Raw genomic sequence first — 25156 nt, forward strand, 5'->3', positions numbered from 1 at the left:
TTCAAGTCTTCCCAGGCGTCTACCAGGCTTTGTCTTCTCACTCTTTCAAGTCAAGACAGGTGGGAGCAAACAGCCTGGCAGTTTCTCCTTTTTATCTGCTTTCTTGCTTTCTCTCCGTGGCTGCTCTCTCCATCTTTCTGTCTTCTCCAAATTGAACTGAGAGAAATCCTTGATCTAGCATTTTGAAGGAGGTAAGTCAGCTTTGGTGTATTTTTACACACACACACACACACACACACACACACACACACACACACACACACACACACACACACACACACACACACACGGGGTTGGTCTACTATATGTACACAGACACTCCAGCACCATAAACAAACAATGAGATTAAGCCAGGCTGAATCAGAGAGCTGTGCATCAGCCGGCCTCCTGCACACAAACCAACGACACGCATGTTGAATATGAGAGCCACACAAACATCTGAACACACTGACGACGGGCCCGTTAGCGTGTTTTTGTGATGTTGGAGGTATCTGAAAAATATCTAAAATAATATGATTCTTTTAATAAATAATAATAATAATTTAAACCAATTAAATTGAGTGTGAAATACTTGGTCATGCATCCAAATATGTGTGATTTCCATTTTTAATACATGTTGTATGTTTTATTAGAACATGCAGGTGCACATATATCCATCCTGCTTCTTTCAGACTGTTTTTGGAAGATGATCATCAAAAACCTGAAGGCTTCTGTATACTGTATGTAATATTTGATGATGGATGACTCAGACAAGTATGAACAGTAATTTTACACTCTGAACATTTTTTTTTTTTAAAGCAATCGCACTATAATTACAGTAAAAGACAACTCTGGTTCGTTAGCTCTAATTTTTTTAACTGTACTGTAATTGCGACTGAGCTCAGCTGGATCATTTCAGTTACAGGTTCATATTAAAGGGCTGATTTTTTATGATTTATCTGTGCAGCGCTGCTGCAACAAGCTACGAGGTCACAGAGGCCAAAAGTTCAATTTTATTTCAAAACAAAACTAAAAATGTTCTTTATTTATTGTGTGATGCTCTAGATGGCTTTTACTTTGGCTTTTTACTTTATTTTGTCTTATTTCATAGTCTTCCATATACCGCCCTGCGATAGGCTGCCCCTCTGCGACGCTTAACTGGATAAGCAGAAGAAAATGAACAGATCGAAATTTCTAAAAATAAAATAAAATAAAAATAAATAAAAATCTACACATTCCCAACAGCAAAAAGAAGGAAGATGTATTAAATATAATTCTCCAAGAGTTGGGATGAGGCGCAAAATCTGAACAGAACACAATGACTGGCAAATCTGATATTTTGTTCACAGCAGAAAACAAACGTTAAAACTGAGACTTTTTACTATTTCATGAAAACGTGTCATTTTGATTTTGACGGCAGCAACATGTCTCAGAAAAGCTGGAATGGGGGCAACAAAAGGCTGGAAAAGTAAGTGGCACTAAAAAGAAACAGCTGGAGGAACATTTTGCAACTAATTAGGTTAATTGGCAACAAGTTAGTCACAGATTGGGTATAAAAGAACATCTAAGAGGCTGTGTTTAATTTCAGTGGTCAGGTTGGCCTGTCTGCTCTGCCAGGTGAGCTGTAGCAGTGACCCTCACCTTCAATATTACTGATTAAAGGTTAGAGGAAGTCCTCTGAGGAGCACCAACACTTCACATATTCACTTTTACCTCTTAAGGTGGTATGGGCCATGCTAGCTAGTTAGCATGCTAGCTTCAAAACAATATCGGTGCATCTACATAGAGCTCTAAAAAAACCATTTCTAATGTTTTTAATGGTTAAATCAAAGATTCCATATAAAACCTTTAATTTTGTGAGGCTGTGCCTGGTCCTTGGTTTCTTTTCACTGCAATGTCAAACATTCAGTTTTCAACACGTTACACACTCGTTGCCTTGGATGGCCTCATTTGCATGAACTCCAAGCTGCACCTCTCCGTTTGCAACCATACACACTGCAGCTGATGTGGAAACAGCAAAGTGAGACGCAGAGTACATTTGAAGGTCAGGAGAAGCCTGCTGTCACTGCACTGCTCGCACTTGAGTTTGCATTACTACAAAAATACAGAAGAAGCTTTAAAATCTGACTTTTTAAACCAAGATTGTGATTTAAAAAGAACACGGGATTGATTTAAAATATATAGATATGTATATTTGATATAACTCCAGCAGAATTATATTCCAGGCAACGTGGGGAAGCTTTGGTAGAAAATCAAAAATATTTTAACTACAAATAAGTTGTAAAACAAACTCTAATAACAGACGAGTGAGTGGTCAAAGAGCAGAATCAGTCCTACAGCGGAGCGAATTCATTTACAGGTAAAGATCCTATCAGCACGTGTCCAGTGACAAAACGCCATCAGAAATAAACAGAAAGAAGAACACTTGATTTACAGTGAAAAGCGTTGCGTGCGTGTGTGTGTGTGTGTGTGGGGGGCATGCTTCCTCTGAATATCTTTATTACTCCCTTCCAAAAATCATCCCAATTACAGATCTAATTTTAGCCTCCAGTTGGTGCGCGTTGGTGTTTCTACCTTTCCAACAGATATAAAAAATAAAGAGGTTTAATACAGCACGCAGAGGTCGAGCTAACTAACCTTTGTAGGCTTCACACGGCTCATAATGCACGATACTGAGCTGGGTGCTGAGTGTGTGTGTGTGTGTGTGTGCAGAAAAAAGAGAAAAGAGCAAGAGATGTAACAGCATGCTCTCCCAAAAGAGTGTGTGTGTGTGTGTGTGTGTGTGTGTGTGTGTGTGTGTGTGTGTGTGTGTGTGTGTGCAGCCGTGTGAGAGCAAAGTCGACAGCTTGCATGAAAATCCCTACATTTGTGATTGTGCCTGTGTGTGTACTGGAGCCTAGTGCATTATGTTGCGGTGTGTTTTTCAGTGTACACAACTGCCAAAATGTCATTCCTGTAACACAACGATCATCAAAGCCGTGCGAGCTATCCTAAAGACCATCGAGTGATATTCATAAAGAGCATAGCAGATAACAGCCTTGTCATGTTAGCTTCTCTATAATCCAGACGTCTAGCCTTTCATCTACACCAGTGCGTGTGTGTGTGTGTGTGTCAGAGAGAGGATGATCATATATGCTCCTGTTGTTAAGGCTTATCTCTGGGATCAGAGTGATGTCAAAACAGCTGCGTGCTGACAGGTGATGACGCGTACGCACAAACGCACACGCACGAGCATATTATTGTTGAAAGGGTTCACACGTTCACACGCCACGGTGACAAACACGACCACGTGTCAACAGCAGACACACACACTCGTTACATCAGCAGGAAGCACACACACACACGTGCACAAACACACACGTGCACACACACACACACGTGCACACACGCAGTTTTTCCCTCCAGACAGGTGTAGTAGAGTCAGTCCAGGTATTGGAGCTGCTGTAGCACAGCCAGCAACAGCTTCAGTCTAATTACCTCTGGGACGACAACATCACGCCAGTAGCAAAAGCAGGTGTGTGTGTGTGTGTGTGTGTGTGTGCATGCGTGAGAGGAAGTGAGAGTCATGACTCTGTATTTCTTTCTGTAGACACTCCAAATTGAAATGTATTTGAGGAGAGAAATGTTAATAGCAGCCTTGATCAATATTTCACAAACCACAGCTGATTTTCTTGCTAACAGGTCCTCGATTTTTAGCCACAGGTAAAAATGTTATGAATATTTTTAACTGAATTTCTCCACACTGACATTTTACTACAAATAAATGTCTGCTGTGGTGCTCCTTTGTCACTAATCACTGATGCAGAGCTGATCAGCTGCAACATGGACCAGTGTTACTTACTGTAATCACATCACAACATTACGTTGTGTTACAAAAGTTACATATAAATAAATGCTAAACACTACAAGAAAGGTGGTCTGTGTGTCCTGATTGGGACGGGGGACGGGGGGGTGTGGGGGGACGGGGGGGGGGGTTCACCCTGCCTCAGGTTTATATGGTTAACTGGTAATTATGAGTAACGAGAAACGAGTACTGTAACAAACTACTGTGTCCAGAGAGTAACTATGTAACCGTGTACACCGAAGGAGACAGAGGTAAGACCGGTGGAAGCCAACATGGCCGAACAAACAATGACAAGATCTCTGACTCTGCTCACAAAGAGCTACAGCACCACCACACAAACGCGCACAAAACAAAACGCACAACCGCTGCAGCTTCATCTACTGATTCATTTATTGTGTTTTCATTACTCCATGTGTGTCTCCATCTCTGCTTCAGCATTTCCTGCTCAGTCCAATCAATAACTTGTTACTGCAGCATAATGCCTTCCACACACCCACACGGGCATACATCAACATGTACTTAGGATCAAAATGTAAGTGCACATGCACACGTTTAACTGTTTAAAGCGATGTTTTTCGCCTGGTGAAACATGCTAATTTCCAAGGTCCGCAGTAAACAAAAGCTCTCGAGAGGCGGCGTTTCAGCTTTAGAGCCTAAACTCTGTGAGCCCAGAGGAGAACGAGAGCAGGAAGAGAAAAACACGAGCAGAGATATGACGGAAGGGGAGGGGGGAGAAGAGCAGCCATTAGTATATAGAGAGAAACCAAGCAGGAAATGAAAGTTTAGATTGTGCCCTCATCTGCTGCGATGGGCCTCGTGGCTAAGACCATTGGACCTGTCCTTTCACTTATACAGTCAAGGGGAGATGGTGCTTTTCTTTTGTTATTTTAAGTTTGTTAACTCTAAGTGTTCAACATTTACAGAAAGCACAAGAAGAGGAAAAGCTTCAGTTTATTCTTTTGATGGCTGCTTGTGAAAAAGGTCAAAGGTCAGGCTGTCCGGGGTTTATGATATTGCTGTGATCAATGAACAATAAAGTAAGACAACGCTGCCGAGACAAAGCATCCCCACTGCAGACAGACACAAAACCATGTATTGTTTGTAGGAGAAGTTAAAGTGAGTTTGGGGTCCATAACAGCAGATGCTAAGCGACCGCTCTGCTCTGACCGGCCTTTTAAATTCATTTCTTCGCAGTAAACGAGGTAAAGCGAGCGTGCGTCTGCAGCAGCTGTCCGCCGCTCGCTGCGGGATGAGGACTTACAGCAGAAAAGACAAACTTGAGCACATTTTTCAGAGAGGCGATTGCCGTAAACACAGCCTGACTGGCTCCATCGATCGGCACATATACGATCAAAGAAAACGTTTTTGTGAAGATGGTTTTATGTGGACGTCCACGGCGGCGGCGGCAGGGCGAAATGCCTCCTGGGAAACACGCTGCTAAAACAACAAAGTGAGAAGTGGATGTTTTGGACAGTTTTGCATGCATACATAATCAGATTTAATCAGTTCTGCAGCTGATTCACGTCTTCTACTGTTCCTTTTCTCAGCAGCTTGAATCCAGTGACCTCTGACCTCCCCCTGAAGCCAGCCATTGTGCTCGGTGTAGTAACAGTGGGTTTGTAAAAATACATAAAATGCAACACGCACAAGCGCCCTCCTGCACGCACACATCCACTTGTGTTTGCACTTCCACTTGTGCACAGCATCCTTTTGTTCCAGCCTTTGTTTTGCCGTTTCTACTTTTTCCCTGGCTGAGGGTTTGAAAGTGATTACCGATGCGGTCCACTTCATTAGCATGAGAACAAAAACAGTGTGGGGAACACATTATCACTTCACAGAGAAAGACCGAGAGCTGTCTGCCCGTTTGTTTACGCTGTTGCATTCGGACATTTTCTGCCAGCGCTGCCACTGCCGTCTCACGAGGACAGCATTTTCTGCAGCAGCAGAGCCAGGAGGGCGGGAGCAAGAAAACACCGGCGGGCAAAGAAGCAAACAGAGACCGAGGTATATTACTCTCATTTGTGTTATGCAAAACCAAGAGTATGCATCAGCCATGGAGTGAATATTCCAGTTATTTTGCAGAAGCATTTTCAGTCACTGTTTCTTCTTTGGACTGAAACTTGCGTATCACATACAGAGGAAATGAAAGCCTCCATCGCTGTGCAAAATAAGGCAACAGCCAATCACGTTATGGACATCAACCAATATTTGTCCAAACAGGTGGAGCACAAAGTTATCCCAACCATCCACAGGCTGTATGAATCCATAGATACACACACCTGCTAATCACACAGTTGCATTTCACTCACCTAAGCTTTGATCAGCTGTTAGTACAATTATTAACAGCTATTTGTCAGATATTTGCATTAAAAAGCTCCAAGGGGGTCAAATCACAGATATTCCACTGACACGGTGAGTTTACAGAGACTAAAACTGATTTCTGCTCCATGTTTGATTTTCTGGGCACTTCAGGGCGTCTGTGGTGACCAATTTACATCTTTGCCAGCTTCAGGTGGCCATGTGAGGAACTGCAGCTTCTGGCACTCCTCAGGCTGCCTCTCGGTCTGCATGTTCACAAGCTTTGGGCTGACCCTCACAGACACATGATGAAATTTATGTCTTGCGGTGGCTACGCAATGTAGACAGCAGAATCTGACCCAAGGTTTCTTTGGTTGTTTAATTCTTTCATCATCCAGCAGCAGGACTGGCTTTCCAATTGGGGAGTCAAGGCTCCGAGGTCAACTCTGCCAAAAGGTCCTTAAGCAGCACTGATGCCCCTTTAGATCGTACTCATACTAGATACTCATGCATGCTTTAAAAAGAGAGGTGCATCAATTCTAATCAGCAGAGTGGAGGAAAAAAGCAAATGCAAATTGATTCCGGTCACATCACACTGCAGGAGAACCACAGGTCCAGCCTGTTCATTGATCGGTGTGCTCCGACTGTGCCGTGACTTGTACACGTATGTACGGCGTTCTAAATGTTGCTTACTTAAGGCTCGATGCTGATATCATCTGGCAGGACAAATATGAACTGTAATGAATACTGTAATGCAATGCACATAAAAACCAATTAACTTTATAGTCTAATAAAATAATGTGTACGGGCACAGTGTAGCGTTTCTCTGCCAGAGGGACCACAGACCACAACCTGATATTATGTTGTCACTAGATCCCATATGGAGATCTTTAATATTTATTGAAACACTTTCAGCACTGCATGGAGAGAGAGCGCGTGCACCTTCATGCAAGCGTGGCATTCTTATAACATCTTCTAGAGAAATAAAACAAACTGACATGATTCCTGGTTTTGCCAGAAGGCCCCAAGAGACACATCAGCCCTGTGGGACGTCCGTCAGTACGTGAAGCAGTCCTGAAACTTGTGTTTTTAAGACTTGTGCCTTTTCTTTTGTCTGCCTTCGTCTCCTCTCTCACCTCCTCCTGCAGCCTGCAGGGAGGCGTGCAGCCACAGAGGAGAGAAATATAGAGCGGAGCACACCGTGGCACTCCAGAAAAAGCTATTTGGAGCTGGATGACCTCGGGGTCAGCCGGCTGGCCAGTTTCCTGGTTAAAGGGGATTGGTGGGGAAATGGAGGCAGCTCTGGTTAGCCAATCACAGTGCACCAAAAAGAAATCAATGACGTTCCATTAAAAATGTCAGCTGGGACTGACCTTTCAGAGCCATCCTGAGTCAGAGAGGAGGAGAGCAGGACAGAGACCGAGGAGGAGGATGAAAATGAAAACACCAGACGTAAGGATGAAGCCAAGAGTAATGATTGTTTACAGGTACAGAAAGCGCACAGCGTGCCTGCGTTTCACTATTAAACAGTCATTTTATTCACATTTTCCTGGATCTTAAATGTGCATGATTGAAACACCGAGACCAAAGCTGTGTTAAAAACAAAGGAGGCTCCACCTAATGAAGCACCTCCGGATTCATGACTTTCCCTGTGTGTCTGTGCCAATCTGTCTTTATTCTGACACCAAGCATTTCTTCCAATAACGGAGCCAGAATTAAGTTGGCCGAAGAGTTTGAGTGGAAATCACTTTAGAGATGGAAAGAAGGAGGAAGAAAATGACGAGGTGACCTTTATTGTCTCCTGCCCTGCTGCTTCCTCATCTTCACCAGCCTCTGTGGACCCAGAAGGAGTGAGAATGAAAGAGAGAGGGAGAGATGGGGGAACACGCTCTCCATCTGGCCTGGTGATGATGTGAATAATTCTTTTGTAGAACAAATGTCTCTTGGTTCTAATCCGTCTCTTTACACCCTGAGATCTCTAAAGTCTGCTAACATCTAACAGTATTTTATCCCCCTGTCATTACATCCTTCCAACTTCCTGTGATTTCCCTCCATCCGTCTTGTCAGAAACTGACAGTCGAACACGGAGCGCGGGAGACATTAATCATGTTTGATTATCCTCCTGGAAAAGTCAACAGTGAATATTGAGCACTAATGTGAAACTGTCATTGCTTCCAGTGGGTGACCTTTAGGTCAAATGCACCAATAAGATCCACAGACTGCTGCTGCAGGATTCTGAGCTCAGGCTGCATGCAGTTGCAGAAGTATACCCCCCACACAGGTGCATACATTAATAGTAACATGCAAGTGCTAACACAACAGTAACGCAGATAAAAATGCTAAATTCTAAAATAACATGACAAAATGCTCCATTTTAGCTGAAAGTGGGAGATAATGAGCATCACTTGATTAAAGATCCCCTCTTCTAAAACAGAGCACCACTCAGAGTCCCCACCCCTGTCGGTGCCTACCCAGCCGCTTATTCTGTCTTACATAGAAACAAGGAGGTCAAAGGTCACTGAGGCCCAAATGAATGCTGATTTCTCCATCCTGAGTTGACTCACACCGTCGACCTTCTCCTTCTCCTCTGTCCCAGGTTGTTTTTAATTGGGAAGGGGGGCGACGGGAGAAGGACGAGCGCTGCTCTAAGCCTGGCTGCTCTTTGATGATGGAAGGATGGCGGGGAGGGTGATGTTAGAGGAGTGCAGCAGCAGATCCTCCTCTCTTTTCCCTCTTTCCATCTCAAACCCTGCCGTCATTCCTAACACACACACACACACACACACGCACGCACAAGAAGGCATTTCTCTTTGAACTGAGTGCTGCAGCGTGTTCAAAGCAAAGACGACGGCAAAAATACGGGGGCGGCGAGGGGAGAGAGAAGGACACTTCAAGGTGAATTTGATTTCCACTTCGTTTTAACCGCCGCACGCGCGCCCAGCACATGCATACAAACACACGTGCTACCCAAGCCACGCCGGCGAGGAAGCGCAGAGATACCACTGAGCAGCCGCCCGAATACATTCATGCAACGATTGACACGCACGCTGGAGTGTGTGTGTGTGTGTGAGTGTGTGTGTGTGTGTGTGTGAGTGCACGCAATGCATATTTATGAGATTATCTCATAACCGAGGATCACCTTTAAACTTCACCGTACTCCAAACTGTCTGTTTGTATATGCATATGTGCGAGATGGAGGGTGTGTGCCTGTGTACATAATATGCATATTGAGCGTGCAGGAGCAGAATGACTCATGTAAAGTTGAACACTGCACAGTCCCACGTTCCCAGGACAAAACATCACAACAATACGGTGCACAGCAAAGACTGCTCTAACCCGTGTGCCAGTGTGTGTTTTGCAACTGTGTCCAGCCAATTAAAGCAATCAAGTCGAGTGCAATCCACCCACCATGCTGCATATTGATAAGGCTGGGAGTTCAACATGGGGACCGGGGCCACCGTGCCAAAGTCCTCCGATCTCTGCGTCCACTTCTGCCACCCGCGCTAACCAAAACCGCGGCGTAAACACTTTACGCCACTCCGCTCTGCCGCAGTCCACGCACACGCAGAGGAACACAGGTTAGGTGCAAACACTGGCTTGACAGTATGACAAATATTGCCTTCCATCCAGAACGAATGAGGTAATGACAGGAAAAAAAAGAATCAACGGCTCATTAGAAAGATAAAAACCTTCCAAAGCCCAGAGGGTGAAAGAGAAGGGGGTGGAAACAAGAAATGAAAAAGAAGAGAGGGGAAAAGACTTGAGAGACGACAAATCATAACAGCTGTAACTCAATTCGGAGGCCCTGCTAGAGAAGGCTTCCTTTATGTCTTTCGCTCTCTCTCTCTTCATCTTTTAATCTCTCACTCGCTCCCTCTCTCCCCATCCCAGCTTCTTGGCAATTTTTCCCAACAACCAATAAGCCATTATGTGGCAGTAATATGGTTGCTAATGGATGCACCGACCTGGGAGGAAGCACGCAGCACGCCATTAGCCCAAATGCTATGCAAAGCTATCACAAGACTTTCAAAATTACTCAGACTGAGTGTGTGTGTGTGTGTGTTTGCATGTGCGTGCTGATTTATGTGCGAGACGCCTGCAATGAACAGGACTAATCTTCTTGGAGTTCTTCTCATGCGTTTATTGTTTTGTTGAATAAACTGACATTTGTGTTGGTCAGATCGCTTTCAAATCGAGGAGCGACAACAAGCAGGATGCTGTCGACAAACGCACGAGACTCAACGCCGTGCAGGAAATCCTACATTTAAAACATGCCCGGTTTAAATGTTGGAGCTGATCCCGTTGCGCGCTCCTTGTGCAATGTTTGAATCACCTGTTTTGACCACTTGCACATACACGAGAGCCCTTGGACCTTAAACTGTGCAGACAGCAAACATCAAACCGATCACACTTTCACGGTGCGACGTTTTTTTAGCCTCACAGGCATCACTCACACCGACGCTCCGGATTGGCTTCATTCTCTTTGTTCTGAAATTCAAGTTCCAGGATCAACACTTCAGCAGCTTGGGAGACACGCAAGAGGTCACGCTAGGACTTCCATGACGAGGCCACATGTAACAGGAGGGGGGGCAATGATGCAGAACCTGCTGATTGTATTTTGTTGTGACAGCAAAATGTGCTCGAGGTAATTTTACTACAGTAAACTTTGTTGGTCACAGCAGTTTTTTGTGTAAATGGACATAAAAACGTGCATTTTGTGGTACACAGAGGCGTTCCCAGGCCAGTCAGCCTTTGTTCTTCCACTTAGGCATGGTTTAAAAATAACTCCCAGGAGGCATCCCAGTAAGATGTTCATCTGGCTCCTTTTAACACACAGACACCACAAACAGAGATCGACTGATCCAGTACAATGATGCTGCTGATGGTCCACCTCCTGGTCACCATAACTTCTGAAGAATCTCATGTTTGCAGAGTCCTTAAATCTGTCAGGTCCTTGTTTAACCAAACTGAGAGCTGCAGTGTTAGAGGCTGAACCCTTCTCCATGCTGCTGCACATACTGTTTATAATATTATTTTACTAATGATTCACAAAACTGCATTTAAAGATGGTAAAGCAGTAACAAATGCTACTCACCCTACCCTGCACACTGCACACCTGCCAAATACCAAACAGCAGCATGCAAGAGTCGCATATCTGCATCAGGCCGACTCCAAAAACAGAGCTGGCGCAATGAAACTATGAATATGCAGTTTTTACAAGTTGGAGCAGAATACAGTATAATGTAAACGCTCAAGTGAAAGACGATCGCTTCGGGCTTCGGCTAGTTGTCTTAGTTACCATCTGCCACTGCGTTTGGCATTTTTGTACACACAGTCCTTCATTAACACAGCAGGTCACATGGGAGAAGTGGACTCGGGGGACTTAATACATAATGAAACAACCAAAACAATTACTCAGTCCACGGAGAAACATCAATTAAAACTTTGATAAAAATCAATTAAAACCAACATTACTCAGAACTCACAGAATAATTTCCAAGAATTGGAGCTCATAATGAAGCGATTAAAAAGACGATGTTTTCTCTGAACAGAATGGATAATGTTTCTTAATTTCAAGCGCGCCACATTGTTTTTGAGAGGGGAGCTTTATCTCAGCAAAACACAAGAATAGACACGAGCAACGGGAACGAGGCTCGGAGCTCGTGCCTTAAAAAGCCCCGAGCACGCCGGCAGAGGGGATTTTCATGCTTCTCCGAGGTCACAGGTTGCCGGTATGTGCAGGGAACCCAGTCGCACACACTCGGGGAGGAAAAAACAGAGCTAGGATTTGTTTAATCGTCTGGCCAACTCTGACAGATGGTCGTACATTTCCAAAAGAGCAGTGCGACTGGAAAATGGGCCATCGGTGACCCTCGCGGTGTGCCTTAGTGTGTGCACGCTTACGAATGTATGACAGTGTTACAAAAGCAAATGCTGCACAAGTATTGTTTCAGCCCTACTGTAGCCCACTGCCAAGCTCTGATAGTAATAAGCTGGCAGGATAGTAAACAGCAGAAGTGGGCTGAACAACAGACATCAGACAGGCCTCAATGCCACGAGGAAAAAACCCTCTACACCCCAGTGCTCCCTTCATTTCCGCCTTTCCTCCCCACCTCTATCTTTCTCTCACATTCTGCCTCCTTTCTTCCTGAACCTTCCAGACACTGAACCTTACGTCTCCCATGGTGTTTCTTTCTTTTCCATCATTTGTTACAGAAAACCTGTCCGAGCAAAGCTGGACTACACATTCTGTACATACAGTAAATACATACATGCATGACATCATGCACATACTGCTGGGACTAACACTTTGCAACATAAGCAATTAACACGCTGTTGAACTGGCCTTGACATGAGCAGAGAGCTCAATTACAAACACACAGAGCAAAAGATCACACACACACACACACACACACACACACACACACACACACACACACACACACACACACACACACACACACACACACACACACACTCTCTGGCGAGCGTCCAGGCTGAGTCTCGTTGCTTGTGTCTATAAAGCCCTGAGCACCATATCGACAACTGTAATAACTGTGGCTGGCAGGAGACAGCAGATTACAGTAGCAATCATAGGCCCTGAGCACGCACCCCACACACACACACACACACACACACACACACACACACACACACACACACACACACACACACACACACACACACACACACACACACACACACACACACACGCACACCTTCTGGTGTTGTCCAGTGTTTCTTTTTATCAACCAACACAGACACACACATTTCCAGGTCCATGCTATGCTGTGTGATAATACTGTAGCAGCAGTAGAGCTCTATGACAGCACGTCCACTGTCAGATGAATATGACTGACACACCTGCACAGTCTGTGAGTAGGAAACTGTACATTTGAAAATATTTGAGACTAACTCCTAAATGTGTTATTCTTTCAACACAATTATTTACAGGTGTAATCATGATAAATATCGACTCTGCTGCAAATTGCAGAGTGCTAAGCTTATCACGAGATGACTCACACACGGGTGTTTGGGGGCATTAGCAGCTAAAGCCACCGGTGGGAAATGAAAGTGGGCAATACTCTCAATACACTATATGGTGCACAGGCCAAAAGAAAGCCTGTACACATCATGTCCCATTGAGAAGCATTTAGCATTATGGTCTGGATTTACACATTACCACACGGACAATGAGGGTGACTCAGCTGTGCATATGCGGGTCACAACAAGTGCTGAAATCAGGCACAGACGCCTTGGCTTTGAGGAGTAGCTCTGCTTTATTCCTCACGCAATTATCTCATTCTCCTTCGGTTTTCCACCTCTTCTCGTTCCTGCACCGTTGCTACGTCTCTCTTACCTCTTTCTTGTGCTTTCCACCAGCCCCCGACCAAGGAGAAGCAATTTGCAGAGGCAATCCGTCGCTAATTCTCACTCAGAGTTCATGAAAAATGTATAGCAGGCTGACTGTAGGGAGATGCAGATTGGCGCTGGGCCCTCAGCAAGAGCCTAGCTCTGCATTAATGGAACATTATTTTGCACCCTGTTCATACATCTATCCATCTATCTATGCTTTTTCCCTTCTCTTACCGAGTTTGACCAAACAAAGTTCATAAATATTCCACATCTTAGTAGAATATTAGCATCTTAAACAATCCAAACACTGCTATCTGCAAATCTTAACAACTCTGCGTGTGTGTGTGTGCGCGAGTGTGTGTTTGTGCGTGCATTTGCCTGTGAGCACAGTGTGCAGCCAGCTAAACCTTCTCAAAGATAATAAGAGGAAAAAACTTTATCTTAATCTTTAAAAGGCACGACATGAAGTTTGAATCCAGCTGTGAAATGGGTCGTGTGTGCGTGTCTGAATGCGTCTTAGCATGAATTCGCAGATATGTTCGTGTGTGCACGGGATGTGTTTAAAGTACACATATCTTATGAGAGTAGATTAATAACAGCACTGTAATGCCATCAGGACTAGTCACAGTGTGGATCATGCATAATAAACCTCCTGAGGAGTTTACACACACACACAAACCCGCACGCACACACACTCTTCCTGTCACTATAGCAACACTGGCGATGCTGCTGCCCCAAACTTCAAAGTCAGATGTAATTTCAGCCTCCCAACAGCCAGAGGGAGCCATGGTGATGACAGACTATTCCCCCTCTGATGGCTCCTTCCTCCCTTCATCCCTCCCCTTCAGTTCTTCCACTTTGCCTCTCTTCCATTCCTCAGCTGGCTCCCTCCTCCCCCCTCCTGCCTAGTTAGCCTGCTGGGAGTCCAGGCATCCAGGACCCGGCGTAAAAATAAACCCAGAAATGTCAGAAGCGGACGTCTGAGGCCGGGGAAACGGGGAGTGAAGGGAGAAGGGGAGAACGCTAGAGAGAGGAGATGTGACGATAGATGAAGATGAGGGTGGAAGGAAGGAATAAAGATTTCATCCTTTATTTATTCTTTCCAAGTACAGACACTAGTTTCACTTTCTGCCCTTTTTCCTCTGCTGAGATGGACGTGAGAACAAAGATGCTCAAAAGAGGCAAAAGTCACTGAGCTCCCAACATTTTTTATTTCAGTCCTCATTACTATCCACCGAGGGAGGGAACATCTTCCAGATTCATACACTGAAATATCATTTGGCAGGAGATGTCCGAACTATTAATGAATATAAAATAGATGTTTCCAATCTTCAGTTCAGATTGGCTCAATAAGCCATTTTAACAGTTAATTTAAATATTAATGTGGTAACAGAAAATCACCATTTATAATGGAGGGCTTGGTGCCAGAAGGGTGTATCTGGCGATAATGGCTCACGAAAATGAAATCTATACATCACTTGAGGAGAAGTGTTTGGAGCTCTGACGTCAGTATGAAAAAGTGTTTAATCAAGCGCAGAGCGAACGAGCGAAGCGAGGTGACGTCCGGTCGAGGGTTTGGGACGAGAGCTTCGCTTCGCATTTGAGAAAACAACGTCGGAAGTAACACCTAAAAAGGACAAGCAAAACCGATAAAGCACGCAGAGTGTCACGTTGGCTTACTGCGCCCAGTCGACATCCTGATGTAGCAGCGTCTGCTTTCACACACTGTCACGCCGTAGACTGTCCCGCGGACGAACGGGGAGGACAGTTTGGAAGGTGTTAACGCTCGAGAAAATCACGCACGACAAACGGCGAGGGCTCCAGACGCTAACAACATGCAGATAGTGGTATTTTCTACACTTTCTACACAGTATTTATGCAGAACTGTGTGTGTGAGACCAAACAACAAACTGCTGCTTGTTCTCCGTCCTCTTTGTCCTGAATTTGAACTACTCTGCCAAATCTGTTAGAGGAAATCAGCTTTGACAAAAGCCACCAGCCAGAGGGGAAACTGACGGGCAAAGGATTAAAAAAAAGATGCAGTTGGGGAACATTTCTCTCCTTCTAGGGTCAGTCCTCGCTCACGTTCCTCCTCCTCACTTATCTTCCCCTCGGCCTGTCTCTCCTCCTCTGTAGGAGAGGTTGGTGGAGAGGCGCCAGCCGAGTCGCTCTGCTGTTTTCTTAACCAAGTTCATCCCTCTCCATTTCCCTCTCACTCTCAAATCACAAAGCCTGACACACTTGGAGTGCACGCATGTGTGAGCATAGGGGTAGGTGAGTGTGTGAGTGTGTGTGTGTGTGTGTGCACGTATACACACAGGTTTACTATCTGCCCTTCACTCTGCTGTGCAGGGCTTCTGTGAGCCAGTCTGTTAAGGGTGGCTGGGTATAAACATGCCCTCCTCTGCAGCTGAAGCTCCCCCCCCCCACCACTGCTGCTCAGCCTTGTGTTACCAGTTTGTTTAACAACCTGCACTGGCCAACATAGTTCCCCGTAGGTAGAGCAGTGTGTAGCCATCAAATTTTGCCATAAGAAACAAGTGAAATCCTGCAGGCAGAAATGCTTTATTGATCCCCAAAGGGAAATTCTCTTTCAGTGTGTCTGTCCTCTGCAGGAGGATGAGAGTGCAGTGTCAGCTGCTGAGGAGAGCTGCTTGGGATGCAGTGTCCTGCTAAAGGACACTTCAGCAGTCTCCGTGCTTGACACGGTGGAGATTTGAAATGGATGTTACAAGCTGATTGGCTCCTCTCTATCTGGATGGTAACAACGCAGGCCTACTTTACAGTAAAAACGAAGAACACGCCTGTGAGTCCGACTTCAGACGCCACTGCAGGTGCGTCCTCTGTAGGTTAAACACGATACTGGTGATGTATAAAGATGAAAGACCTCCAGAAATCTCCCCACAGATCAATTCCGCTTCCTGTGCATCTGTGTTTTCGAGCCGTAGGGGAACGAATGGCAAACCCCGGGAAAAACACGTGTTCCCGGCTCCTGAGGATCAAAAACACCAGACGTGTACATGAAACTGTGTGTGCGTGCTAAATGATTCATGAGGAGCAAACGAAAACAGGTTGGCATACAAGCGGAAAAATAGCCTGTCTGCATTTTAGATGAAGTCAGGGTCCGAGGTGAAAGAGGCGTGTAGGCATCGGAGGGAAGCAGTCTAACTGCACGCTGCTCCTATGGAGCGTATAGGACGAGCGGCACATACGGCGGCGCTGTATCAATCACTCCTACTCACACAGGTCTACAGGTTGAAGGCTGGCGTGACCTCGGCCATCTCCTGTACCTCAGAGTGTGAAAGCTGCTTCAGATTAGCTGTCCTATTCTCAGAGCAGCTATGTGCTCACAGCAATGGCAGGGAGCTGCTCTGGCCTTCAGTGCTGCTGTCTGTTCTAAGAATAGGCTGCAGGGTCCAGAGAACATCTCATCTCTGAGTCTGCCTGCCTCCCCCTCCTCCCCACACACTGTTCTCATGTAAACATATAAAAACACAGACTTTCCTCCATGAAATGCAATCGATTTATGCTGAATAATTTGCATCGTAATCACATTTAACCTCACATCTAAAACCATAATATGAGAGATGTGCTTTTTATTCCACATAAGCGCCACCTTTCTTTTCCTCTCTCCCCATCCCCGTGCTCCTTTCTTCTTCACCTCCCTTGTATTTCGTTGCTTTCCTGCCTCCTCTCCTCCTCTCCTCCCCCCCGTGTGCACTAATGTGGAGGCTGAATCTAACCCTGCTGGATGACATTACTGTGCGCTGCCTGCTGGCCTGTCTGCCTGCCTGGGGACTCTAAAATAAAACACAGCAGTAGGGAGAGCCAGAGTGAGAGCACATACTGTATAGGCTGCCTGACTGACATGCTCCGATAGAGTACGCACACACAGAAAACGGCTCGCAGAGGACAGAGCGAGCATCAAAGTATGTGCCGAATGTGTGTTTGCGAGTAAAGACGTGTGTGTGTGTGTGTGTGTGCGTGTAGTGAGGGGAGGCGTGCAGGCCTCTCCAGCTGTGCCCTGTCAATCATTTATGACCTAACGCTCGGAAAAGCAGAGGAGGGCGAGGTGGACAGCACTGAGAGGGAGAGATAGTGTTTCTGAATTTTCCCTTTTGTCTGATGGAAAATAAGTCAAGGAGGGGCAAATGAGCACTGAAAGACTTACAAGAATGTTTCTGTGCGTGTGTGTGAGTGTTTGTGCGCGCGCTAGTGTGAATAACACACCGCTGCCGGAACCCCGTAGCCTGAATTCAACATCCCTCACCCCGAACAAGTGACAAAAAGATAACCACGTTTCACTTCATCGCTTCACGCCCCTTCCCTCTCTCTCTCTTGCATTCTCTTCACCCCACTTCCTCACCTCACCCTCCCACCCCCAGCTCTCACTCTGTCTTTCCACATGGGTGGCCATCCTCTCCCATGTCCCAGAGGATGGGAGGCTGCGCGGCAGCTTGGCAGGCTGTCAGGGGAACGCCAGAGAGCAGGGAACATGAAGTGACTGGAACAGGGATGGGGAGGATTTGGGGTGGGGGCAGCCCACTGTGGAAGGAGCAGCTTGACTTAGCAACGTTAGGCGAAAGATGCAGAGGGCTGCTGACACAGATGCAGACCCCCCCCCCCCCAAAAAAAGAAAAAACTCGACTGCTGCACATAGCTGGAAATAACAAGGCAGCAGATGACATGTCATCCTGTGCCAATCACGCGGGCCGCCTCTAACACGTTGTCAGCCACAAACATGTCACCATTTATTGACCTGTAATTGCTCTGCACATCCTGCAGAAATCAGAGCAATTCTGGAAGAAGACAACATTCAACTGAGAGAAGCACGATTTCATCAAGTTCCTGTGCGAGCTCAGCGGCGGTGTCTGCTGCATCGCATGGAACATATCAGGATAAAAAAACAAAAAATCCAACCCAAAGACAAGAGCACTAAATTACTTTCACATAAAGGCAAGTCACAGCTCCTGGTGACTGAATGATGAGGCACAGCCAAGTTCATCTGGTCACAGGATGCTCTTTGCTCTGATTTCACCAGGTTGAGTTTAACCAAAGCTAATGTGAAGAGGCTAGTTTTAATTATACGGCACCAAATCACAACAAACAGTCGCCTCAAGACACTTTATACGCTAAGGTACAGACAACAATCTGACGACCCCCTATGCCCAAGCACTTGGCGACAGCAGGAAGGAAAAACTCCCTTTTAACAGGAAGAAACATCCAGCAGAACCAGACTGGTTCACATGCTGTGGAAGAGAAGCAGAGATTAATAATAACTGATGATCAAATGCAGAGATGTGTATAAACACACAGTGAGTGAAGAAGAAACACCGAGTGCATCATGGGAACCCCCCAGTGTGACTGAGGGAGGATTCAGGGTCAGGAAAGGAAAGTTTTAAGACTAATCTTAAAAGTAGAGATAGGGTCTTTCTCCCAAATCCAAACGGGTACACGTAATAATGCTAACAAAAGTGGTGGTAAATGCTAATGTGTTATTCTAAATACAAAGGCTGAAATCAGAGACCTGCATTCATGCGTGACTCAACATCAGGACCGAAGCTACGTGGAAACGCACACATACGACCAGCTGCAGTAGCAAATGATGCAAGCTCCCCTTTTCTTCCTAACCTACCGGAAACATTAAAGGAAAGGCGATTTCACATTAACAATACAGATACTGTACAACGATACAGAACACAAGGCGCTCCATGTCTCCAATACATTTTCCGAGTCCCGAGGGGAAGTGTGACTTGCATTTGTGATAAGTCACTAAAGCACTTCTCCCTTTGGTCTTCCTTCAAAAATCCCGCCACATCACACAGCAGACTCGTCCCAAAACAACAACATGACACTCTGCCGACCCGCGCTCCCTCCCTCCTGACGGAGAGAAAGGGGGGAAAAGATGACAGCAGCTTTAGATCTGACATCAAATGCCGGTGAGAGAGTGAGAAAGAGAGGGGAGGAAAGGGAAAAAAAGCGGTTACATCTCTGCCGTGACAGCTTGCTGGAAGAGCCTGGCAAATGCCGAGTAATTTCTCTCTCCTCTTCTATCTATCCATCTCTCCCTCTCTGTGTCTCTCATCAAAACTTGCCGCCGATTAGGATCTGGGCGAGCCGCACGCTTTGGATGGGATGTGAAAACACACGGAGAACCCAAGGGGTAAAACGCCGGGATTAAAGTGGTGAGAGAACGCGGGGTGATGGTGGTGCTGGTTCAAATAGATCGGCCCCCGCGACTGCAGTGGCTCCTCGCCTCGTCTCGCTCTCTCGCTTCGGATTCACACACCGATACATCAAGGCCATTTCTCATTATAGCACAAGGGGGGAGAAAGAGCTTTCATGATGCTGCTTTAGAGAGAAAGACAGAGAGCGAAAGGGAAGGGGGCTAAAGAGTGTGGGAGAGTGAAAATGAAGGAAAAAAGAAGAAAGGGGCCACATACTGTTAGCACATTATGGACACGTGTGCACGAGAAGGATGACAAACAAAGGGCCGAGCAGAGTAATCGAAACAAAGTCGAGCAGACCGTCAGCGCACACAGACTTCAGAAGTGTCCGTGCACCAAGTTCATACACTTAATTTAGCTTTTCTTGCAGTTTGCCGCTCCTGGGGCTGTTCCAAAGTATCGAGTAAATTAAACTGCACACACCTCAAGCAGTGCCAATATTTGCGACCATTTGGAAATGTCTATTTATTCTATTCTTGAAAGTGCTGCAGAGCTGCAAGCAGAGAGAGATGATGGAGTAAAAAGCGATTAGGTTGGCCAAAAAAAAAAACCCAGAGCAGCCCACATCTCTCCCTGCGTGGATCAGCCTGGTCTCACCATTTCTTCTCAATTACTCCTCCAGTCAACCTGCTCGACGCTTTTCAGCTCGCCCAAACGCCAGCAGGCAGCGCTTGTGGGTTTGCATGTGTGACTGCGTCGTGCACGTAGAAGCGACGTCTGCGTCGGTGCATATGTTTTTCTGCGCTCGTGGGCGTACGTGTGAGCGAGGGGACGGCACTACAGACAAGGACACGACACATCTGGGCCTTTACGCCTTCGGCGTGGACGCCAGTCAAAACACAGGCGTGAGCTCTAAAATGAGCAATCTAACCTCCTGAGACATCAGAGAAAGGGGCAGGTCACAGGGTGAGCGGAAGAATCTGATTGGACAGTGAGGTGGACATGCAGTCAAAAATGACCACGATACATCTCTGAGGTTTGACTGAACGATGAGACTTTTGTGCAGCAGCGTCTTTTTGCACTTTGGTCGACAGGACTGTCAATCACTCACCGGCAGACTTGAGGGGCGTTCATGGGAGACGTTATCCTCATTGTTAGCCTTCCCAGAATTCCCTGGGGTAGGACCCCTGATGCTGTAGCTCTCCTGCTGGGCCTCCTAAAGAGAAAAACAGGCAGAAAGAAGGGAACGCAGTGTCACTGAGGAAAAGGTTCAAAAATAACGGACTGATTTTTTTCTGCGTGCGGACAGACAGCCGTTCTTTGTTGACGTTACTTTTCGTGCACTGTGACAAAGTATCCACCTGCTTTTCTGAACCTAAACCGGAATCTCACAAACTCAACATCCGCTTTGTCTGATGGTGGTGATGGACGTCGCCACATAAAGGTGCTCGTTTCAGAGCCTTCGGGACACGCTGTCCACTCTCTAACATACAAATGTGGATTCTTGTTGAAAATAGGATTCCTGCTTAAACGTACATGAGAAAAACCTGTGAGTCAACACATCTTTGTTCTCCTCATTAATATTGGTGGTGACATGAGCTAAACTGCTGAGTATCCTGGAGCTGAAATCAGTCGTGCTAAGCATCAGTTACATCACAGATTGAGCGTCTTCGGCCATGATGACGAGAGCCTGCAAGCGTGTGAGAGAGTGTGCAGAGCGTCGGGTTTGCAGGACCGCAACAAACATTCCCAGTTAGATCAAGTCTGAACACAAAGAGGCCGTTTCACAGGGAGCGCGAGCGTTACAGTACAGGCGGCTGGAAAAAGCATCCAAACACGCACCCATCAGCATGCCATAGCCACCAATTCATTTCAACCAAATCCTCGCCTAACCACCCACTAATCCTCCAGACATACGCACACTCGTACAAATACACACCAGTGCACACACTCCTATTGTTCAATCCAAGTCATTTTCTTTCCCTCTGTAATCACGAGCCTATCTAGTGTAAACCAATTTTCTCGCCATTGTCGGAGGTGTTGCCCTCTCCCTCCCTCTGCATCTCTCCCTCCTTCACTCTCACTCTTCTTTTCATTCACCACGAAGGTCGTTCCTCCATCATGTTAAGCGTCTGCGGCACAATAGCAACTTGTTAAAGAGCTCCGAGTGGAAGGATTAGTGATAACTGATCGGCGAGACACAGCGAGAGATCACGCACAAGTGCCCGCGCACAGTCCCACGTAATATACAGTACACGCACGCCACACGCACGCCGCACGCAAACACACGTCTCTGGGTATTTTACTTTGAAAATCCATTTTTCCCCACAGTTTGATTTCTTATCTGTTGTGTGATTATATTGTAGTAGGTGGGCAATATTCCTGTCAGAAAGGTGATATAATTTTGTAGCTGGAGATTATCCTCCACAGCGAGAGATGTATCATGTGAAAATTGATCTATTATTAGAGCATTAAATGTGTAATCGTTTGTGGATCCAGGCTAGAAATGATGTAGGAATAATACAGCACGTCTGGAGATCCTTAAGAAAATCTGATATCGAGTTGGTTTCTTAAGCTTCTGTGTGGAGGCTGCTTTAACCGCACACAGGGAAGGTGACACTCTCACTACAACTTCTACTGTTTGTCTAAATGAGTATTTATACATTGCTTTGTGATGCTTTCATATTTTACCTGGATGCCTTTTATATATAAAGTAAAGCACTTTCATTTTTCCTTTTATTCTGAAATACGTGGAACACAATTAAACTCGGCTCGCCTCAAGTTTAAACACATATTTAAATGATTAATTCGTCACTAAAGCACCAAATGAAAAACAGCTGAATGCTTTTTAAACACCCCGATGTTTCCTGAACTGTTCATAAAAGTGTTTGAATAAATTCCACAGACATTTAAAGTACGGCTCCTGAAGCTGGTCCTGCAGCATCGCTTTGCTTCATGTCCCTCAAACTGCTTCACATGTTAATATTTCATCACATAATCCTCTCCACAGCTGACAGACTGTGATTGTTCTGATTTCAGTTTTACATATTTCTCATTCTCAAAATCTAGACTGGAAACGGTCCTACTAAAAAAAACGATGCATTATGAAGTAACTCGTTGCTTCTTATGAGTAAAACTAAACACAAAGTGACATTTTTAAACAACAAACTCTTATGTGAAATTCGTGATTTCTCTTCGTTTCAGTTCACATGTTCACACCTACACACATCTGTGTAGGTGACAAAACAAGGGAGACTGATTATTTCAAGAATTTTAACTGATAATTTGTGTTGTTTTTTATTATTGTGTCTCTGCATGTGGCAACTCTGCAGTCAGAGGTGACTGGATCAATCTAAATGTCAATAGCATCGATACAGGTGCTGGTATTGGATATTTTGTTTCAGAATGTAGCTTTAAATAAATTAGTTCTTTTAAATGTAAAAACATGCACTATGAAAAAACCTTTGAACTGTAGCATCGATTTTATTTTTCATCTAAAACACATTTAACCTCCTAGGACCTGACGTCCACATATGTGAACACATGTCCAGACCAAAATACTAAATTTTGCTCTACAAGGGCCTCACATAATTCTTTGTTTTTACATTCATCAGGTCCCAATCAGCCCAAATAGCAAAGAGAAATTAAAAATGCCATGAAAGAGTTCGGTCTGCGGCTGATGTCACTTTTTTCATTTCAAATAATAAAAACAAAATGAAATCAGTCATCGAAATAAATCAAACATGGAGCAATGATCACGCCACACCAGCTCATCACTTCATACCAGCACCCCTCCTTAGCTGGAGGGGAAACCCCAGAACAGCACGATGGGATCAATCACTGGGTCACGTGTCCTCCCAGATGTGGGTGTGTGCACGGAGACGTTAACAACAGCCTCACAGTGAAGAATGGAGGTGCTATTTTAAAAAGAAAGCCATGCTAGTTTCCCTGTCAGGGCCCTCGGCAAACCATGTGTTTGTGCACGCATCCCCCCAGTATTTGTCACGAGGGGGAGGGAGGGCTGGATGCACGCCAAACGTCAGGCTTTTATTACACAGAGACCCAGCTTAGACACAAGCGCACCTCCACAGGTAAATAACGGCCCGGGGAAGGAGGGAGGAGGAGGATGGGGGGTTTCGGAGAGGTGGACACGTGCACGGATACAGACGCTCACACGCTGAACAGAAGAGCGGCTGCTGACCCAACTCCAATATTTACTCAGGCATGAGTCTCTAGTGTGAGCGCGCGCATACTCGGGGGGATTTCTGTTTTAAGTGGGTCAGAGTGAGGTTAGCTTCATACTACTGTTTACACTCATGTTGTTACATCATTACTGTCAACTGTAATATGGACCGAGGGGGAGGGAGGGGGGGAGGGACGGGGAAAAGGAGACGCAAAAGAAGTGGAAAAGGAAAAAAAGATGAAGGCTGGAAAAAGTGAGAGCGGAACAACATCAGAGGCAAATGAAGGAGTGCTGCGAGTGCATCCTTTCATTTGAGTTTTTTCCAGTCCATTGTCTCAAAATCCCATTTCCCAGCTAATTTAGAAGCTTCTAAAATACACTCAACTCCATACCTTAAGCCTAAGGCCACAGCTAATCCTGTCTACACACACGCACACACAGACACGCTCATTCATCCTCCGTGCTTTTGAAAAGACTTCATCTTGGCATAGTAGACACGAACGAAGGATATTGAAGGCAAGCGTTTGAAGTACATGAGGGAATGCAGGAATCAAACTGTGAGTTAAATGCTATTAGACAGCTGTGTGGAGAGGCAGTGTAATATTAGATTTGATTGAATAGATGACTGCTGAATGTGGTGTAATATATAGAGCCGGAGAGGCTTTATGCAGACGTAAATCAATATTGCAGCACCACCTTAATCCCAGCCACTCAGGAGTGCGAGTCAGCCGGTGAGCGGGGAAACGCGTGGCTGTTGTGCGCCGTCGACTTGTTTTCCAGACTTTCGAGCGCTTTTAAAAGTAACTCGCAAAAATTCCAGCCTGGGATTTATTCTGTTTCTATATCGAAACACCGCCTCATACGGAGGCCGCACTCAAACGGTAATCACGACACGCATCTTACGCTTTCTTTTCTTTTCGGCTCACAGCTCATTTAAGAAGGTTGTATCGGGCCTTTTTGGTTGGTTGCACCGCACACTTTCCGACTCTCTATTCCAGCAGGGAGCAAGGTGAAATGTTGCCTCGCTTTGCTTGTATGAGTTTGATTGTCTGTCTTGGGAAAGAAAGAAATAAAATAAAAAGCAATGAAGCTCGTATGACAGCGAGCAAAAGCTATTTGATGGCACGGTGGAAACAACAGAGAGCGAGCAGAGCCAGATTCAAAGCGTTTAAGTGAAGCTGATTTTGATTGACAGCCGTCTTGATCGTTGTTTCTTTTTATTCGTGATGAAAATATGTGGCTTACTTAATCTACACTGTACATAACATGCATGTGAACATCTGTGCAGCCGTGCCGCTCTGGGGGCAGCACAGTGTCCTGCTCAAATCC

At 45.6% G+C, this 25156-nt stretch overlaps 1 protein-coding gene across 6 annotated transcripts in view; it reads right to left on the bottom strand.

Annotated features, from left to right (window-relative positions):
* LOC116310428 (AT-rich interactive domain-containing protein 1B-like) overlaps positions 1-25156 on the bottom strand; it is a 157861-nt gene that overhangs the window by 81846 nt on the left and 50859 nt on the right. For 5 of the 6 annotated variants that reach the window (XM_039603464.1, XM_039603461.1, XM_039603459.1 and 2 more), the window contains exon 4: positions 20756-20860. The exons of the other annotated variant lie outside the window; for it this stretch is intronic. In XM_039603464.1, coding sequence (XP_039459398.1) covers positions 20756-20860 — 105 coding nt within the window. The remainder of the gene's footprint in view (positions 1-20755; positions 20861-25156) is intronic. 6 annotated transcript variants of the gene reach the window in all.

This window comes from Oreochromis aureus, linkage group 19, assembly GCF_013358895.1.
Source record: "Oreochromis aureus strain Israel breed Guangdong linkage group 19, ZZ_aureus, whole genome shotgun sequence".
Taxonomy (NCBI): domain Eukaryota; kingdom Metazoa; phylum Chordata; class Actinopteri; order Cichliformes; family Cichlidae; genus Oreochromis; species Oreochromis aureus.